Genomic DNA, 20,932 nt, shown 5'->3' with positions numbered 1-20,932 from the left:
CATGGTTAGGACACACGTTCTCATCAGCCAGGTGGCACAAGTTGGGTAGCAGATGTGAATATATAAACCACAGTGTGGTGATATTAGGAAAATACATAATAAGAATTGTATTATTATAAGGAACTAACTGTCCAAATTTGGTTGGAGGATAAAAAAAACCTCCACAAATAATAATAGGAACCAGATAGTCCATATTCTAAAACACATAAGTACTTCTTAATGAATAATTATTTAACAAGTGCTGCTACTACAGTCTAGCCCCTGCAACAAAAAAATTAGTGAAAAATTAGTTCAAATTTTTTATTTCCACTGGATCAGTTTTGATGAAGTGAGGGAGGTAATTAGTGGGATCAAGTGGCCTGATGCACCCAGGAACTGGAAGTCAAAAGGCACTGAGGAGTTAGAGGTTTGGAACTGGATCAGTCAGGGTCATGTAAATATTATAATGTAGAGACTCAATATAAAATGATTCTAAAATATAACTCTAATTCATACTTTCTTGACTTTATACAAAGACCTACTTATTAAACAGAATATAAATAATAAAACAACATTTCTTGCTAAAAAGGATGGCTAAGTGCCTTTAGTGGAGTTGAATCATACCTTTGAAAGATCCCTGAAGTTGCCTGGAAGGGTCAGGTCTAACTCTTCAGATTCATAGTTTGTTAAGACCCACGGAAATACAGGGTATTGGTTCAGATCATTGTACGTTCGTCCTATTAAGAAAGAAAACATTATAAGAATTAGGAAACAGTATCAGTTGAAAAGCAATCCAGTAGTTGCATTCATTGCATTGCATGTTCTTGATTCATCCCACTTGATAGAAACAGGTATAAATTTACCAGACAAAAGAAGTTGTTTAGATGCTCTTGAATCAAAAGTCAACACAGACATCAGCATAACGTAAAGAGAACAGTGTATTTCAAAATCAATTAAAAAACCATATGCCAATAAGTACCTTATTTTTTATTTCCATGAAGCTGTTTTTACAGTACAAGTGATAAAATCTAAAACTAATATTAGAGTATCATTTTTCAATTGACTGTATGCAATTTGATTGGTTGGTAAAGATTGAGAGTCCAACAACAAGAGGCTGTATTTGAGGCTTGCAAATCTGGATCTGTCCTGAAGTATATTATTCTATTATTCCCCACAGTGCTTTTCTGCTAAAGAATGGATGAGAATTCACTGAACTGAAGGTTCAGAACTGCAGAACTGAAGGTGGAAAAATACATGTTTATTTTAACTCTATTTCCTAATCAGTTTGAAACACAAAAAACATTTTACCATTTTTAAAAATGGAGCTGACTGCCCCAGGCCAAACCTAATGGAAGAAACATTACTGAGATCCCAGAAGGTGAAATATGCAAAAGTCATCTCCAGATAGTTTCAAAAAAAACAACTGAAAAGAACTGAAACTTATGAGTTCATCACCAGGAAAAGTGTGTTTGGAAGAGGCTGTTACTCCTGTGCCAACTACTATTTAGTAGTATCTAATATTTCCCTGATAAGACAAACGAAGCTGCTCACTACCATCCACCATATTGATTTACTAGAAATCACACAATATGCAACATGAGTATTAAAAACCAAAATCAAGTAATAAATACATGTGTGCGCATTTATATAATATAATTAGCAGACTGAAATAACCCAGGTTAACAATTCCCAGTCCTGCAGCAGATTTACAGCCCTGTCTCACTAACTGCTTCCTTCCAGATTCTGGACAGATTCCTAGGGTAAAAAACCTGGCACAGGAAAACACAGACTTCCTTGTTCAGAGTAGCATTTGCAATTCTACACAGAAATCAGCTCTGCGTTAATGAAATATGAAACTTATACTGCTCTACAAACACCTTATTTTTTCAATAGGAGTTGATGAACATGAAGTCTGTTTCTATTTTGTATATAGTCCTGCTGGAAAAGGTGTTCAATGTTAACAATTTTGCATTGTTGTTTGTGTTTTGAAAACATTCGTGTCCACAGGAATATAAAAAAAGTAATTTAAGTGCAAATACTACTTCATTTAAAAAAGCAATCTTGGCACTATGTACAACATGCAAATGAACATGGATGGGAACAAGGATAATTCTATAATATCAACAGTGAATGAATATAAAACCATTTTTGGATTAAATTAATTGTTATTATCAATTAAATCAGGAAATAAAGCATGATTTACCTGTGTGAAGGAAGAAAAGGAAAGGTAGTATCTGGTAGAACACTAATCTTTAGCTTGTTTATTTTCTCATAAATCTTTAAGTAAGCTAAGTCTGTCTCCTTTTCTGTGTCTTTCAAATCAGAGTATTATTTTCAGCTTTAGCAAGGGATTAATGACATGCAATTTATACAGTTTCTTGACATCGTCACAAGGTTCTATAAAATATGGCCTCTATACAAGTATATCCTTGCACAACAAATGTTTTTCTCTCCATCAGAATCCCCAGTTAAGTTAACAGAAGAGTTTCCAAAAAGAAAATAAGAACAAGAACAATGTTTGGGATGTAAGGAAATAATTTTAACTACTGTATACTTTTATCTCACTTATAATTCAGTGACACATTTACCTTACACATTTACAAATAAAGTTTATGTTTATTAAGACAGCAGACTCAAAAGAAATTTGAGATTGAGGAAAAAATGGAGGTGAGCATAGTCTAATAAAAGCATAAGCAAAAAAATGATGATTCTTCAGAATCAAAAGCTTTTGAGGTAACAAAAACAGATCTTGAAAATGCTTTACAAAAACATCTGAGAACATTCTTTTGCAAAATTCTTAAAAGAAAATTTAGGATTATTCAAAGTCACTAATTTATGTACAGATATTTTCTATATTGAGATCTCTTTTACTTTCAATATTTATTTCATTCACTTCACTTCAATTTAAATAAATTCCATCAATGAGATTTTGGCTTTCTATTCCAATTTTACATGGGAAAATCACAGATAAGTGCATAGTGCAAGAAAAAAACAATCCCAACTCTAGCTGCCATAGATGAGTTCTCCTTTGCTGTGTGATTCTGACAGGATACTTAAAGTACGGTCACATGAGAAAATGATCCTGTGGAATTAGCTCCATGTTAGCAGCAACTTGTGTGCTTTTAAAAAAAATTCTGTACTGAGAAATAATTTGAAGAAGATAATCTTGCAGTTTGGACAGGATTAGCTACATACTGCATAGAACTTTTGACTCTGGGTTTGAGAATATCACCATAGTCTAAATAAAATAAGTCAAATTTACTTCCCACCTCCTTCAGAATTTATAAATCATATGAAGAGATTAGCTACTAAGAAAAAACATGAAGTTGTTTAGTAAAAAAAATTGTTTTCCTTCAGCAATTTTCTTTTTAATTACAACAAATGAAAGCGATTCAGGAAGATGGGCCCTAGTCTAAATTGCAAAAGGAGACAGAATGCACATAACAAGATAGGACCACACATCTATGCTTATCAGAGTGGAAGACAGTGATCTAGGGCTGTAATGGAATTACAAATCCCTAATTCTAAACATGCATAAATATTAGTGGTTTAACTTTCTTAGGAATGTTTTCTTGATCATTTCTGACTTTTTAACGGTCATTTTCAGAGCAAAAAGTCAGCAGATTAATATATTCAGCCATCTCTTTAATTGCACGATGATTCCAGCAAAAATCTTTTATTTTTTTTTTCCCTTTAGATAAATAAACACAAAACGTAAACCTGTACTACTATTGGTAGTCACTATACCTTTTTAGAAGCTTCAGATTTCTTACCAAGTAGGCTTACAGAGATTAATATTAAAGGCTGAATATTAAATATTGCAAGCCTCTGACACTAATCTACTTGAACAATAAAACTGAGGCATAGTAAATGAGTTCTCAGAATAACTGGATATGTTTCTTCATTAAAAAAAACTTTTTAATTAAACCATCCAATTTAACGTTTTTATATGGCACTTTAGTTTTGAAGGTAAAGTGAGCCAGAGACAGCTGACAAAGAAATTATAACTGCAATTCCTTGGTGAAAATGTTAATGACAGCAAAATATTGTTTAATTAGATGATTGCAGCATCTGGATTAACACTCTTTAAGAGCGATGTTCCTGTGCTTGTCTGCTTCTTCACACTTTACAGACATTTTGTCATCTCTAGGTCATTAGGAAAGAATTTTTAATGATTTTTCTAGAAGCAAGTAGTTCGAGTTACATCTAATTAGATGACAATAATAAGCCCAACACATGCAGTAGCTAAATATATACATAATTAACCAGTGAGGGCTTGTACATCACAGAGTAAAAAAGTGGAAAATGCTAAACAGGCAAAGAAAAAAAAAAAAAGGAGGGAGAAGAAGTTCATCTGAATTTATTACCTGACTGAAGATGTCATATTTTTCCACCACATTTTAAAAAATAATCCTTTTCCACTAAAAGAAATGACTTATGAAAATTAAGGGTATAATTATTCTCCAGTTCTTTCAAGAACTGTGACAGGTAGGATTTAAAAGAATTAAAACCGCAATAAATACAAATGCAAACACATATTTAATACACTACAGGTTGAAAAGAAAAAAGTATCAAAAATCAGTTAGTTACGGGGAAATAGATTTCAAATCTAGATTTCTACCTGAAATAGTGGGCATTGCAAACATAGAGAATTACTTCTTCTCCCCAGTCTTTCATTTGATGCAGTGGGATTATTTTTAAACACTTTTTCAATAATTTCAAAATAATTTTTCGATAATTTAAAAAATTCAATAAAAGCGAAAATCATAAAAAATGGTCCCTACATCACTCACAGCATTCAGATGACACATATGCTATAAGGCCTTTTGCTACGTGTCTGATGAATGGACAATTAGTGTATCATTGCTGCTCCCAAGCCTTCAAAGTTAAAGAATCCCTGGGAAGGGAGTAGATAGGAGGAGGGGGAAGGTGGCCTGGAACATCTACACAGCCAGGACAAAAACCAGGGGCATGGAGAGTATAACACTGAGACTGATTGATAAGTAGCAGAGTGCAGTGTTTACCTTTGGGAAAAAAAGAAAAAAACAGGGCTGTAAACATGATGAAATATGGTTAAGTCAGCATAGAGTGCGTGAAAGAGGTGAAGACCTTAGAGAAAGAATAGGGAGATGAGAAAATAGTTGGCTAGAGGACCAGAGAAACAGGTTGAAACAAGACTACAGAGTTTTGAAAATGAAGAAAGAGTAAATTTGAACTGAATTTGCACGAAGATATGAGGCTAGCACAAGTGGTGAGAATCATATCCTTGCATAGGAAATGATCCAGGGAAAAAAAATTGTGACAGAATTAAATAGTCAGTTATTGAGTCATGAGCAGAGATCAGAACAGAAACGGTTAAGCTGAAAATGAAGCTAAGGTATGTTTGAGATGTGCTAACAGGGTGATATAGAATTTTAAAAATGTCATAGAAAGATGGATTTTTCCAAGGGGACACTTCAGTATTTTAAACACTAATGAAGATCTTACAGTCTACATAGTGGCTATGTTTGTTAGGACAGACATATTTAAGACATACAAGGATAGATTATTGAGTTATATAGTGGTTCTGTTCTACCGGGATCAACCAAGTCTGTATGATTAGCAACATTAATAAGCAGGTAAAGGACTTAGAGAAGTAAAAGACCAAGCTGCATGTCAAAAATAAAATTAGTTGGTATCAGAAGCCTCACTTCTGAATCACTTGCTTGCATGAGAAGCAGTGTTGCCAGCAGGAACAGGGCAGTGATTGTCCCCCTGTACTCAGCTCTGCTGAGTCCACACCTCCAGTACTGTGTCCAGTTTTGGGCCCCTCACTGCAAGAAAGACATTGAGGCCCTGGAGTGGGTTCAAAGAAGGGCAACAAAGCTGGTGAGGGGTCTGGAGCACAGGGCTTATGAGGAGCGGCTGAAGGAGCTGGGAATGTTCAGCCTGGAGAAGAGGAGGCTCAGGGGAGACCTCATTGCTCTCTGCAACTACCTGAAGGGAGGCTGTAGTGAGCTGGGGGTCGGCCTCTTCTCTCGTGTAACTGGTGATAGGACGAGAGGGAATGGCTTCAAGCTGTGCCAGGGGAGATTTAGGCTGGACATTAGGAAATACTGCTTTTCTGAAAGAGTGGTCAGGCACTGGAATGGCCCAGGGAGGTGGTGGAGTCACCGACCCTGGAGGTGTTGAAGGAACATTTGGATGTTGAGTTGAGGGACATGGTTTAGTGAGAGCTATTGGTGATGGGTGGATGGTTGGACTGGATGATCTTGAAGGTCTTTTCCAACCTTGGTGTTTCTGTGATTCTGTGATTCTGTGATTCTGTGAATGTCTTTTCCAGTACTGCTTCTCCTTGAATAATTTCAGAAAAGGGGCAAAAGAAAATATGAATAGCTTCTTATCATTTTGTAAAGTGTTAGAGGCCAGTTAAGCACCACTTAAGAAGAAAGGAAGCTACTAAAACTGGCAAAAAAGGAGTACTAAACTTCTTTGTTAGTGGATCTCTACTTATTTGGAAGAAAAGAAAAAACTACAAATTTCATACCAGCAAATGATCTCCATTTCTTAGGTGGAAAACATCTACTTTTTATAAGTGACTACGCTATGGTTCAGATATGCTGAATAAATCAGTAAGAGCTACCTGGCAAGATGAATAAAAAATTAAGGTGCACATATTTTTCAATAGCTAAGACCAATGATATTTTTAAACAAGATTATGCTGTTAAATAAAAAGTAGTAGTCCAAAACTAGGCCATCACTGTCTATAAGAACAATTACTGGCAAAGAGGTTGTATCTTTTAAGGGAAGTTTTGAAACTTTTTCTCACTGGCATTGGCCATGGAGCTCATGAGCATTCCATCATGGTGGATTTCTTTCTTGTCAGCAAGGTTACAGTGAGACTCTTCGCAATACCTCCAAGATCTTGATATATATTTTGGGAAGCCAGTTTCCTAGCCAGTTTCAGCTACAGAAATAAGTTGTCCTTTCAAAAAATACTTTTCTGAATTTTTGCTTCCATCAAAAATTTTAGAGCTTCTTCCAAACTGGAAAAAGAAGTTTATTGATGTGTAGAATTGCAAGTTGGGTTTCAGCCAGGATTAAATTTCTTAAGTTATTCATAAAGTTTTTGTCTGTATGTGTGTAGCTGGCTGGAGGCTCAGCTACTGTAAGTAAATTTTATTCTGATTTTCAAACTAAACATCATGAGATTCTATGGGATAGCATCAGTGAAGATAGACATTATAATTTTTGCAACCGAATTCTATTTGGTTACCTTCATAGTCTCAATTGTTGAAAAAAGGTTCGATTTCTTCTTTTTTTCAAAAACATTCACAAAGTACTGAAGCACTATCAGGCCAGCACCCAAGAATCTCACTTTCTTTTATATATCCTTCAAAAATATTTTTAGAGGGTACAGTGGTAAATTCTTCCCCACCTAACATGATGACTTACCGAATTTGGAAAATGATGACAGGACAGAAATTACATAGATTGGTAAGGACCCATTTGCAAATGCTTAGCAATACAGATGGCTTTGAAATAACAGAGTAAGTGACATTCCTTGTGACAAGGAAAAGTTCCCCTAGAGACTCAAATTTACCTTTCTGTCTTTTGGAAATACGACCTTTACCAAAGTTTAAATTTGAATTTAATCATGTCTTCCTGAAATACTTATATGGCAGGTAATGCCCTTGTATTGAGAAGTGAGTTTATACAGTGAACAACAATGAGATTACATGAACAAAAGAAGTTTACCAATAAGAGAGTGATAACAAAAAGTCTGCCAGAAAGTAGATGTGTTGAGTCACTGAGAGACACTACCAAGGTACTGACCAAGCTGCTGTAAGCTTTTCAAAGGCAATACAAGCTCACAAAGAAAAATAAGAAGAATATGCTGGTAATCCTCCAAACCATGAAACTTGGAATGCATATGGAAGCGTACACTTTTGTAAAGCAGATGAATAATACTAGATGACATTAAGAGAAAGTTGTTTTATGTAAGCAATCAGGTGTTTGGCTACAAAGCTTGCCTAATAGCATTATATCAAAAAAGAAAAAAACAAAAAAAAAGACAAAAAAAAACACCAAGCATTTTTCTTGAGACCTCTGAGATATTCTGATGGGATCCCTTCAGGCTGAAGCTTGTTTATTGATGGATACTCTGCTGTAAGTACCACTGCAATTCCTAATTGAATTCAAGCATAATGATGTCTTCAGGTTTTGATGCATTGGTGATGTACTCAAAAATAAACGACCTTGAAGTTTTTAAACTGATTAAAAATGAAAAGTAATTTATCAAAAATTGGCTTAGCTCTTGTCTCCTCTCATTAAGGAATTTGGACATGCTGCTTAAAGAAGAACCAAACATATGAAAAGGAAATTGTAAGTGAAAGGCAGTTTTGTCGACAACGCATTGGAAAGAGGCTGAGAGGGCTTGAACAACTTCCAGCTCTCCAGCAAGCCCTCCAAGTTTGGGTGACATGGACAGGGAGCCTGTGAGGCTCTACCTGAATTTCCTAAAAACCAGAAGGGCAGCGGATATGTGAGAGACATGGAGCAGCTGGATGTAGCCAGTGTCCAGAGGCAGGATAGCAGCATTTTCATGGCCCGGTGCCAGAGGTAATAAATGCTCCACAGGGCTCCTTTCTTAGGAAGAGATCTGTGCTGACTGTGGCTGTAATGCTCTGAAGCCAGGCTGTTGTGCCTGCATACAACTACACTATACAGACTTTCTAGTCCAGGTCTCTGGTAGCTTCAGGGACACTGCTTTGCACTCCACTGTGCAAGGTAAACATGCCCTGAGATTTCCAGCCGTTCATCGGTAACACTTCTGTATCACACTGGGATAATCTGATGACACATTTATTAACGCCTGTGAGCCTGGATGCACAGAAGATGGCTAGCATATAAACACAGAAGCAAAAGCCTAAAGGTTTAAAGAAAGTCAGTTTGACAGCTGCTGAATTCTGCCACTGTCCTACTGGGGAGAACACAGCGACTCAGCTCAGACTAGTCACAGTAATGGGCATTTGGGTGCTACTGTGGGGTTTTGCACTTACATTTGTCTTCTGTCAGGACAGAGGATAACCTCAAGCAGGAAAGTCAGGACCAAGTAAGAATATGAGATGTGGAGCCTGGTGGGATTTAATTTGTGCTTCAAATTAAAGCTCACTGGAGGGAAATGTCTGAGGAAGCCTCTCGACAGGCAGGTTGATAAGCAGTACGTGTGCTAAAGGCAGGAATCTTAACAATAAACTATACTCTAGAAATCTTTGCATACGGTTTAGAAAATTGCTGCTTCTCACATTTAAAAGTATGTCTAAGTTAATACATAGAAAAGGAAAAGGTGAAAGGAAAAAAATACACTGTGAATGTCTAATTAATAACAATTGCCAGAAAAACTCTTCTTTTGCCAGTAACGAATGGATGTCTGTGGCAGTTATTTCTCATTTTAAATACCTAATCTGATATTATATTTCAGTTCAAAGAACTAAATGAGAAAAGATGCTGTAATCTAATCATACCACAATCCAGGTGACATCTGTACTAGGCAGAATACTGTTGTTATTCTGCTGTCTTGTTGCTGTTGCTGAGAATGATGAAGTAGCAAAATTACATTTTCCCATTATTATTTCCAGACATTCTCTGGCAATGGTTTGTTGACTCTAATAAAGCTTCAGACAAAGCTGTCAGCAGAGGAAATGGCAAGGGGAGCAAGGAACAGCCTCCACAACAATACATGAATCTAAAGTCTTGGTGATAGGTTGTGCAATTTCTGAGAAAATGCAATGTGTGTATTTCAGGATCTATCATAAACCTGCAGCTGAATTCCAGAGGGATGAATGCATTCTATCAAGTCACAGTGCTTAAGACTTTGACAAACATAAACATATTATGAAGGATTAAAGAGTCAGAAGCTTTACCTGCTATAGTGTTGAGGAACATCAGGTATTCGAAATTAGATATCTCTCGTCTTTGCCAGCGCTGAGTCATGTTGGAGGATTTATAAAGCTGTCGGGGAGTGGCCAGAGAGATTCTCCTACAAAATACATTTAATGAATGATTATTTTAAGAGCCCCATTAAATGCTAAGACATAGAACAGCATTATTAGTGTGATTAATTTCAGATTCTCTCAGATGTTTTTTGATTCTATTTAATGACGTCAAGAAGACACTATATCCCTTATTTAATAAATTACTAAAATTAATATCTCTATTTTATTTTACCAGAACTACAACACTATAATAATTCAGAAGAATGCGTTCTGTGGTTTATTTTGTTCTGAATCTGGTTAAAAATACTGGAAGCAAAAGGAACTGTAGACCTCCCGGTGCCTGTGTTGTCCAGCAGGAATAAAAGAAGCATGCCATTTCCCTATTTCAAAAGGACATGTTGAGATAAGTTCATTAAGGTGAGTGATAGATATTAAAGCACCATATATTTCCAGCACATGGGTTAAAGATATTTACTCCACGATTTGTGCGCCTTCTCTGTAGTCAGTTACCCACAATCTACTCCTATATTCCAGTAACCTCTAAGATTTCTACTTCTAGCCTGGTTTCTGAAAAAATCCAGGTTTATTCAGTTATCTGCTCATGTGTCCACCTGCCCACCTCTCCATGATAACTCCTGAACTGCACTGAAATTGGGAAAAGAAATTGAAGTTTCTAAGATAATTAATTTCCACACATTATCTATAAATTAGATGAGTGCATAAAGGAGAAAGAACCAAAGTTCTGTGCCAAAAAAATCTCTAACAAGCAGGGATAGCGTCACTGATCACAATTCATTTCCAAAGAAAACAGTCTTTGCTGAGAAGAAACAAGGAAAATATTTGAATGGAGGAAAAAATCATTTCCTCAAATACTTTTTTTTACAGAAACATACATTTTTTAAATTGATCAAAACAGAGAAAATGTTTGTTCGTTGTTTTTTTTTTTTCCTAAAAGTATCCTCAAAGTTTATCCTATTCATAAATTTAATACACTATATATATAGCTTGCCAAGAGCAACCAGAAACACCTGATGTTTCAGCTTTCAGATGCCCTCTAGACATATTAACTGCACTATTTCAGGGCTCTGAATGCTGAGTATTCTCTTAAAACAAAGTCATATTCAAGGTGTCAAATCAGGCAGCAATTACAAAAATGTCGAACACCTACTTATAAAGATATTTGCACATATACATATACATGCACTAGACTCTGCTCCCAGTTAAAAGGATGACTATTGAAATGTGATTGGAATGAACAGTTATCACAATTATAGGTCTTTATATGTCTAAAAGGTCAGTGCCTAGATTGTGAGTGTCTGCTACACTTAAATTCACAAATTAGGCATACAAAAATGACATGTGAGTGCATGTTTGCTTTTCTTCTTCAGTTTTTATTTTAATCTCAAAACTGCACTGCATAAGGCCTTGCCAGGTAATTGTGCATACACTCCACTAGTACACAGAAAGCACTGCAAATGTTTTGTTTCTATTATGCTTCTGAACAATCTATCTTAAGAACTATCTGAATGTAATCACACTTGATGATGTATTTCACAGAATAACAGATTTACAGTGGAGCTCTCAAAGTTTTACTCTTCCCAGTAAATTATGACTAATGCTGGACACAAATTAATAAATACAGAAATAAAAGTACTAAAGAGATAATTAAATTTGCAAAACATTTCTGTCATAGAATTTCTGTTTCTCTAACAATGAAACAAAAGTATATGCATCAGTATAACTTAGTACGTGCTTTTAGATTTCACCAGCAATCTATCAGTCTCACAAATCTATGAACTGTTATTACTTCACATTTGAAAGACTGATTTAGGTGAACTCTCTACAAAATCAAATTATAGAGAAAAAGCTCCTTATTTGTTTTCTAAGTTGTTTGAAAGATTTGAAGTCATTTCAGCAGTCTGGAAAAAAATATGTGCAATAAATTGGTTCCACACCTGCTTGTTTCAGTTAACACAGAAAGACCCACTGTTTTGTGTCTTGCTGAATTATTGCACCTTTGATCAAACAATTTCTCTGTTTCTGTATGCCATCAGAAATGAGAAGATGCAACAACAAATGTACTTCCTTTGCTTCTGGAGAACTACGACATACCTCCTCAAAATGGAAGCTGCAGAAGACCCTCTGATGGGATTATCCAATTTTCCAAGTTTTATTTGCTTTAGCTATGTTTACTAAATATTTTGTTCAGGGAAGGAATGCTATGTATCTCACACATGGAGCATGATCAGTTCCCCTTTCTCAATCACTTTTTAACAGCTACAATCTAACTTGATACAATCGATCCTTATGTATCTCATTAGAAGTGCAGTACCTCGCTTCTGGCAAGAAACTCATCAACATTTGCTTTCAGTCAAAACTCTAAGAGTGCTTTTATGCTTTAGTGAGATCAAATAATTTCCCAACTGCGTACCTTCCAAAATCCCAATGTATACAACCAGACTTGGAAATTCATCAACAACCTACTGATGCAGAAGAAGTGCCAGTGCTGAGTTCACGTTAAGCATGGTTACCATACCAGCTAAATTATATGTTTTCCTTCAGCAAGAAACATTATTGTCCCTATATGCTCAGCTCTGGTGAGGCCACATCTTAAGTGCTGTACTTAATTTTGCGCTCCTCACTACAAGAAAGATATCGAGGCCCTGGAACATGTCCAGAGAAGGGCAGTGAAGCTGTGAGCAGTCTGGAGCACAACTGTTATGGAGAGTGGCTGAGCAAACTGGGATGGTTCAGTCTGGAGAAGAGGATGCTCAGGGGAGACCTTATTACTCTCTACAGTTGCTTGAAAGGAGGTTGTGGTGAGGTGCGGGGCCAGCCTCTTCTCCCATGTAAATAGCAATTGGACTAGAGGGAATGGCCTCAAGTTGCACCAGGTTGTTCAGGTTGGATATTAGGAAAATTTCTTATCTGAGAGTGTCGTCTGAGAGGGTGCTGGAATAGGCTGCACAGGTTGATGGTGGAGTCAACAATCCCTGGAGGTGTTCAAGAAATGTGTCGATGTTGTACTAAGGGAAATGGTTTAGTGGGGAAATAGTGGTAGAAATTGACATAATTCATAATTTTAAGGACATTATTTCTCTGAAACTTTGAGCACAGATTGAATGCTTTGTTGAATAAAAGCATTAGACAGGCAAAGGGAAGGAATGGTAACAGAGGCAAACTGGAGATTTGCTCAGAGTGGTTGTTCTGTAACAGTCTTGAGAAGCAATACCAGTTTGCCTGCTTCTATTAGTCTGTATTATTAGATCATAGATATTTTTTCTTCCATCTTTATCAGTCACAGGATTTCTCCATGAAAATAGAAACACACTTAAAATACACATATTTACTTCATTAAAACTCATTAACTCCTTCAGACTGTTTCCATCTTGAATTGCAATTATTTTATGTAATTAATTTTGAATCTAAAAACTATTACCAGTGAAAAAATCAAACAAAGGAATTTAAGCAAAACCACTAGAAAGTTCTGCTTTTGTTAAAATATTTTAAAGTACAGTTTAATCTGGAAAACTGGGCATAACATATGTTGATGTTTTACTCAGTGTAGCAGTTCCCTGAGTAGATGCTGTCTACTCACCATTTGTGTTTATATTTGTGATACAAATGCACATACTTTTTAAAACTCCTACTAGCATTCTGGAGCCAACATATTAATGGGAAGTGAAACTATACTGTACTATAAACAAAATATTAATACTGGCTGGGTGAATGGGGAGAGAGCAGTGGATGTAGTCCACCTTGATTTCAGCAAGGCATTTGACACTGTCTCCCACGGCATCCTTATAACAAAGCTGAGGATGTGTGGGATAGATGAGTGGACAGTACTCATCTGGAGTACTGCGTCCAGTTCTGGGCTCCCCAGTACAAAAAAGACAGGGATCTCTTGGAAAGAGTCCAGCGGAGGGCCACAAAGATGGTGAAGGGCCTGGAGCATCTCTCCTGTGAAGAAAGGCTGAGTGAACTGGGTCTGTTCAGCCTTGAGAAAAGAAGACTGAGAGGGGACCTGATCCAGGTCTACAAATATCTAAGGTGTGGGGGGCAGAATGGCGACCAGACTGTTTTCAGCAGTGTGTGGAGACAGGACAAGGGGAAACGGCCAGAAACTGCAGCATAGGAAGTTCTGCACAAATGTGCACAAGAACTTCTTTACGGTGAGGTGACAGAGGGCTGGAACAGGCTGCCCAGGGAGGTTGTGGAGTCTCCTTCTCTGGAGATATTCAAGACCTACTTGTGCAACCTGGTGTAGGGAACCTGTTTTGGCAGGGGGGTTGGACATGATGATCTCTGGAGATCCTTTCCAACCCCTACGATTCTGTGATTAACTCTAGTTAATACTGTTATTGAGCCAGATTTTCACTGAGTTACTTCACTGCAGTCCTACTACAGACACAAAGAGTATGTAGACAGAAGTAAAGGAAAAGCCATTAAAGGGTCTTCTATGGTGCATAAATCATAGAGTGATTACACAAAAAGAAAAAGGAAAAACAACTTAACTACCATATGCCAGATTTATTCTGAAGGGTAACAAGCCCGTTTTTGATTCAAATTGAACTGTAATATAAATATGGAAATTTTACTGCACATAATATTGAAGCAGAAACTTTTCTCAATAATTGCATATCAACAAACTTTTCCAGACAATTATTCAGTGAATAATGCACAAAGGGTATGAATTTCAGAAGTAAAAAATAAGTCACTATTAGATATGGAATTCTGATCGATTCATTTGCATTTTGTTTGTTCCAGAACATGTGGTTGGTCTTGTTTTTTTTTTTCAGAAAAGAATGCTATTACTTTCCATTTAGAGACTGCAATTCTTTTATTTTGAGTTTTTGGAAGAGCAATGTAAATGCTAACAAGATGCACCTTCCAAAGAGATGCCTCAATTTCCCCTTGATCTCAGTGAAAACTTGAGAAACTTGGCAGTTTGCCTAAGGATTTCAGCACGTTCAGGAGATCAAGACATAGGCACCATAAGACTCTTCAGCTTATGACGGGGAATGATGTTCAGCTGGAAAAGAAATAGTTATCCAATCCTATAAATGCTTTGACATAACAGAGTATTTCCACATTCTGCACTGGGATAAAACAAGGAAAATGTGGATTTTTAATCCATAAAAATGACTTAAAGAATGAGAAAGACACATCCCAGATTGCACACTGATGATTAAGCCATTGGCTTTTGGCCAAACCAAGACAAACTGAGATCTGAACCCAAGGCGCCATATTTTTTGAATTTCCTGCTGTCTATTCTCTCTGTTATTTTTATTTTATTTTGAATAGAAATTCATTCTGAATCTAAAAAGCATTCACAGACTTCTGGTTATGCACTCTCAAAGATGATTTTAGGTATGAACAAACGCTTAGAAACAAATAAAAAAATGGCAGCAAGATATCTAACCCCAGAACAGTGAGGTACACATAAAGACCATCTTACCCAACACTGAAATATAAATGCTTTTCTCAAATAGGATCTGACAATTAGGATTCTTACTTCTGACAATAGGTTGATGAAAAATGAAATGAAAACTGTAGCTGTCCATAGTAAGTGAAAATCTGAGTAAGTAAAACTGAACTTCAGTTGATATTTTTCAAAGTGTAGATCTTAAATTTTGGAAAAATTTAGTCATTAAACTCAGGAATAGAAGGAATTTATAAAATTCAAAATAGGCACTATACTGAAAAAAGAAGAAAAATGCACATATATTCACATAAACTGCCAGTGAGAAGGTGTATAAAAAAAACAATTTTCATTCAGTAAACAAGTCAAGTTTACTTTAATATTATTCATTAAAGACACAATAAGGGTGATCATTTGTGCATATACTTATAAAATCTTACTGAAAACTAGACTTTGAAGAGATAAGATACAAGTTTGATTTTGATTCTTCACTAGGAGGTGTGTATTTCCTTTAAAGAATGCAAAATCCGATTTAGAATACTTTCATTTCCATTCTGCAATAACAGAACACATATTAAGTAAAGAGCACTGTTTCTCAAACTACCCTGGAATAATGTTTTAGTATTCACAAGTATAAAGATATCATATGTTTAATATAATGAACACAGAACATTCCAACTATTTTAATCAAATTACCTGGCTTGTGGCAATCCATAGCTGGTTCCTACTCCAACACGTGGCAAGCTGTATACAACTTTTTTCACTGTTGCTTGGTCAGGAAAATTAAACATAACAGAAGCTAAAAGGAGAAAATAAGGACTAGTAAACCATTTAGCAAAATCTTTATCTCCACCAGCATATATTAAAATAATTTTGGATTTTATTTGCAAAGAGAAATTAGTTAAACATTTTCACTCCCAGATTTATTTTGGGGATTTTTTTTTTTTCTTTTTCTCATAGACATTTCATTACAACACTTCCAATTAAAAAAAAAAAGAAAAAAGAAAAAGAAAAAAAGAAAGAAAAAAAGAAAGAGGAAAGAGGTGAAACAGGAAAAAGAGAATTTCCTATCAAACATTTGTAGAATTTACAAATTCTAATGATCTGCCTTTCTGTGAAGCAGTGAGATTGATTTAAAGGATTGATTTTGACTTGACAGGACAAGGAGAAATGGTTCTGAACTAAAATGGGGGAGATTTAGATTGGATGTAAGAATTTTTTTTTTTTTTTACAATAAAGATAGTGAAGTACTGGCACAGGTTGTCGAGAGATGTGGTGGATGCCCCATCTCTGGAGACACTCAAGGTCAGGCTGGACAGGGCTCTGAGCAGCTGATGGAGCTGTAGGTATCCCTGCTCATTGCAGGAGAGTTAGACTAGACGACCTTTAATAGTTCCTTCTATCTCAAATGATTCTATGATTCTATGATTTTAAAATGCCATATATCATTAAAGAGAAACATAAGCACTTTACCAAAGGAAGCACAAATTCTAAGATTAATCAATACCATACAAAATATTTACTGGAACATTTTTTTGCAACACAATAAACAAAGACATACTTCTGTTTGCCATAAACACTTCCAAAGCTGTGTTCTGGAGAAGATAACGTCTTGAAAAAACAGCCCGAATCTCGCTGAACATCCATTTTCCATGAAGACCTTCGGTATAGGCAAGGACCTTTAAAGTAAGAAACAGTGATCATTATTGGTAGAATACTGTCATCACAACATTCACAAAAAACACAGTGACATTTTAACCATCCGTGTAGTACAGATAACTGTATTTCTTCAATATTTAAAACCATTAGTTAAAATAGGACCTTAAAAGGCCTTAAAATGCAATAAGGTATAGCTGTTAGAGTATCGATAAGAACAGTAACCTGGTACTCCTAAGGTATATTCTTCATGAGTCACGTCAACTTATTTTCTTCAAAACACAAAACTCTACAACCAAGCAGCAATAATGGAAACAGTTGCAATTACGCCTCATTATTTTCTTATGTGCTGAGTAGCAGACTTATTTCTGAGGCTGTGCAAAGAACAACCGAAATAGTCTGCTACTGACATCCATTTCAGACTTATAAATTAGAGCTCTCTAAATTCCATTAATAAGTGCAGAAAATAGCTAGAACAATACGTTGACACAGAAACTTTTCTAAATTAGGTGTATTTAATATATGAAACTATGAAGAAAATGTGTTGGTTTTTGTGATGTGATGTTTTTTTTTTTTCATTTTTAACAAAGTGCAAAAATATTTTAAAATAAAATAGCTAAAAGTTAGCATTGCTTTTTCAGTTTGTCAGTTTTTCAATTGAAGGTACTGGTCTAGAATTAGATATTAACACATAATCTCTTTCACTCCTTCACTGTTCTGGAAAACAGACACAAATTACACAATTTAATTAGGTATCAGCTTTATTAACTAATCTCATCTGGGAATCACCTTTCAAACAGCATCACTTGGTGCAAACATTTTCCCAATCCTTCTCATCATCTGGAAAGCTCCCTTTAGCCCTTCACTCCTGCTCAGGAGGGCTCTGCCCATAGCTGATCCTCTGACAGCCTTCACTTTTATCACTTTGGGAGGAGGATAATCCATTTACATTTACCGAGTCCTGCAGATTGTGCCTTCCTCTAAGCTGCAGCTAAGAGCATCACAGGTAAGAGAGTTCATGGTAAAATTCTGTGAACATCTTCACTAAACAGAAAGGCAACAGAAACTTTTAACTGGATTTTATTCCTGCTCTCCATTAGGTGTATAGACTGGTGTTGCTGCACCAGCTTGCAGTGCTTCTACACCAGCTGAAGCCTTGCTTTCTGTAACCATGACCTCCCCCACCTTCTGAACAGGGAAATCCCAGGGAGCCCATGTCTTGCTGCTGTCAATGATCTTTCTTGCTTGAGGTACTGGAAATTGGATTCTCCAGCTTTTCACAGATGCAGACACAAATATTAACATTTCCATAAGTAAAAAAGCTAGTTTTATACACATTGTGTTAAAAAGCTCCATGGATATCTGTTCAAACTTTGTCCTTCTAATCTTTTTCTCATAACCACAATGAAACCATTTCAGAGATGATGTTAACAATGGCAACAAAACAAATGGGTTCAAATGTTAGTTCTGCCTTTGATGGAAACTAGAGAGAGGAGATCCAAACCATCTATATAGAAAGAAGACACAGGTAAAGTTCGGAGCAACGGTTTCATTCACCTCAGCTCTCCAAACACAGCCTTGAAGGGAAGGAGTGTGATTTCTTTGGTGATCCTGAGCTATGCTCAAGAGGCTACATGCTCCCTCTATGCAGTTATGAGACATCGTACACTAAATTCTTGTTGTGTTAAATTAACCTTCATGTTAAAACCCGGTACTTCATTTTCACTTTGAACTCTGTTGGCTTCAGCTTCTACCACTGGATCTTACCATATATTGTCTATGAGATTGAAGTGTCCTCTGATATCAGGTATCTTTTCCTTGTGCTGTGATCCAGTTACTACTTAGCTTTCTCTTGGAAATAAACCAACAGTCTCTAGCTAAGATCAGATGTAGAATACTGTTGGTATAATTTATATGAAATTCGATTGAGTATAAAGTTTCTAGAATAATCCTTCTTCAGATGTCTTCTAATATATATCTTTTGTCATTACACTTTCTTAAGGTACTGAGAGGAAAACAAGTTTAAAAAACACTGAAAGAAGAGAACAGTCTTAGGGAGGAGTTTGAAATGTACATAACTGTAACCAGACCTACAGCAGCCAGAGGATTTGCCAGAGAATTAGTTCCTTGACAGGTCATCATGCTTCAGGAATTCATTTTTTGTTTCAAAAATGTTTCTAGTTGTCATACTTTTTTTCTAAGGAAAAACATCTAATACTGACTGTGTGCTGTGTATTTACATTTTACACCATTCACAGGAATACATTTACAATCTCTATATGAAGCAGAGCATAGTTATTACAAATCAACACTATCAGCACATTATATGCCAACCGTACAGTGTCTTTTGCTTCCTCCTATTCTACTCATGTGTAAAGCAATCACAGACGTACATTCACCAGCTGCCATGAAATGAATGGCTTAAGATAGCACTCCAGATGAGCTTAAAGCAGTAAAAACCATAGGAAATCAGAGGAAGGGAAGGAGGCTATAATTCAGTTACTATTCTCAATTACACTCTTCTTAACTGTCTATTAGTCCGAGAGATATCAGATTATCATGCTAATATCAAATCATCTCAATTATTTCAGTATTTCTGGTGTATTGTTTTCCTGTTCAACATATACTACCTATTTTGTCAGCTCCCATAACATTCATATGACGCTGTATTCACAAGATGCATTAAATCTTCCATTATTAGATACCTACACCTGACAGTCAAAACTATTGACACTGTCTGCAAGATTCTTTCTTCTTACTATAAGAACAAAGACAATTTCTCTCTTCTGAATTCAAATTTTTTAAATGGAATTGTATTTTTAATTTTCATTATTATTTAGAACATATTTTTATCATTTTGCTTTTCCTTATCATACAAATAAGGATCTGGCTGGTTTACATTTCTTACAAACAGCATATACTATATATTTCATTATTGAGAAAGACATGGAAATATCCACTTGGTTCATCAAAAAGCGCTGACATTATGTTACCTATTGCTCTGAAGCCAAAATTACCATGTGCTCCATCCTGTATTTTGATGTTTACATTTGAAGTCAGTGCTCTTTATTTTGATAGTTTTATGAGTTTGTCTCCTAAACAGCTACAAAGACTTCTTTCTCCTAGCATGTATTAATGCCTGAAACACTGTAATTAAGCACAGAATTCTTAATAAAATTAAAAAATAACCAGTCACATCTACATTGGAATTAAGTACTCTTTTCATTTCTAATATAAGAAGTAATTATTTGGTTTAAAACTTATTTCCCCTATTAAAAGCATTTATACAGAAATATGAGTATATTTTAAAGACAGCAGTAAGTTAGATAACAGACTGAGAATAAACATTTGCTAGAAAGTATTGCAGTAAGATGAAGCTGTGACCCTAATAATAGAATGAAAAGTCTCAGGGTTATATAATGAGAAATCTACTAGTGACACCTAATTAGTTTAGATTAGTAAAGAAGCTTGAGATGTGCAGATGGAAAACTCTATTGAAGAGAAACAGAACTACTAGGAATTTGATGATCCTTGAGGTTCCTTTCAACGCAAGCCATTCTATGATTCTGTGATTCTATTACTGAAGTGTTTTCCTACTTATTCCAAATATAAAGGCTCCATTATTTTAATTTTATTTATGATGTAATAAAGATCTTTTCTTTTTTCAAGTATGAGTCAGTTCATTTTGGATCATAAAGTCTACTTCAGCTATCGTTCAATTTCTGATAACAAATTAATTGTTAACTAACAGCTGGAATTTTGAAGTAGTACATTAACCAAAACATGAGAAATTCTAGTTTCCATTCTGCTAGCATCCCACAGGAAAACACTTTCATATTATGACTTATTTTTACAGCTTCACGCCACTTTTGGCATCTCATTGCACCAATCATAGCAC

The 20,932-nt window shown here is 35.7% G+C and overlaps 1 protein-coding gene across 3 annotated transcripts in view; it reads right to left on the bottom strand.

The window, feature by feature from the left end:
- Positions 1–20,932, bottom strand: part of NBEA (neurobeachin) — a gene marked incomplete at both ends in the record, with an annotated part of 460,977 nt that overhangs the window by 84,966 nt on the left and 355,079 nt on the right. For all 3 annotated transcript variants that reach the window (XM_079549697.1, XM_079549699.1, XM_079549698.1), the window contains 4 exons: positions 604–716; positions 9,885–10,000; positions 16,075–16,177; positions 16,940–17,057. In XM_079549697.1, coding sequence (XP_079405823.1) covers positions 604–716; positions 9,885–10,000; positions 16,075–16,177; positions 16,940–17,057 — 450 coding nt within the window. The remainder of the gene's footprint in view (positions 1–603; positions 717–9,884; positions 10,001–16,074; positions 16,178–16,939; positions 17,058–20,932) is intronic.

This window comes from Tetrao urogallus (assembly GCF_951394365.1).
Source record: "Tetrao urogallus genome assembly, chromosome: 1".
NCBI lineage: Eukaryota > Metazoa > Chordata > Aves > Galliformes > Phasianidae > Tetrao > Tetrao urogallus.
This window is presented reverse-complemented; position numbering and strand designations above follow the sequence as displayed.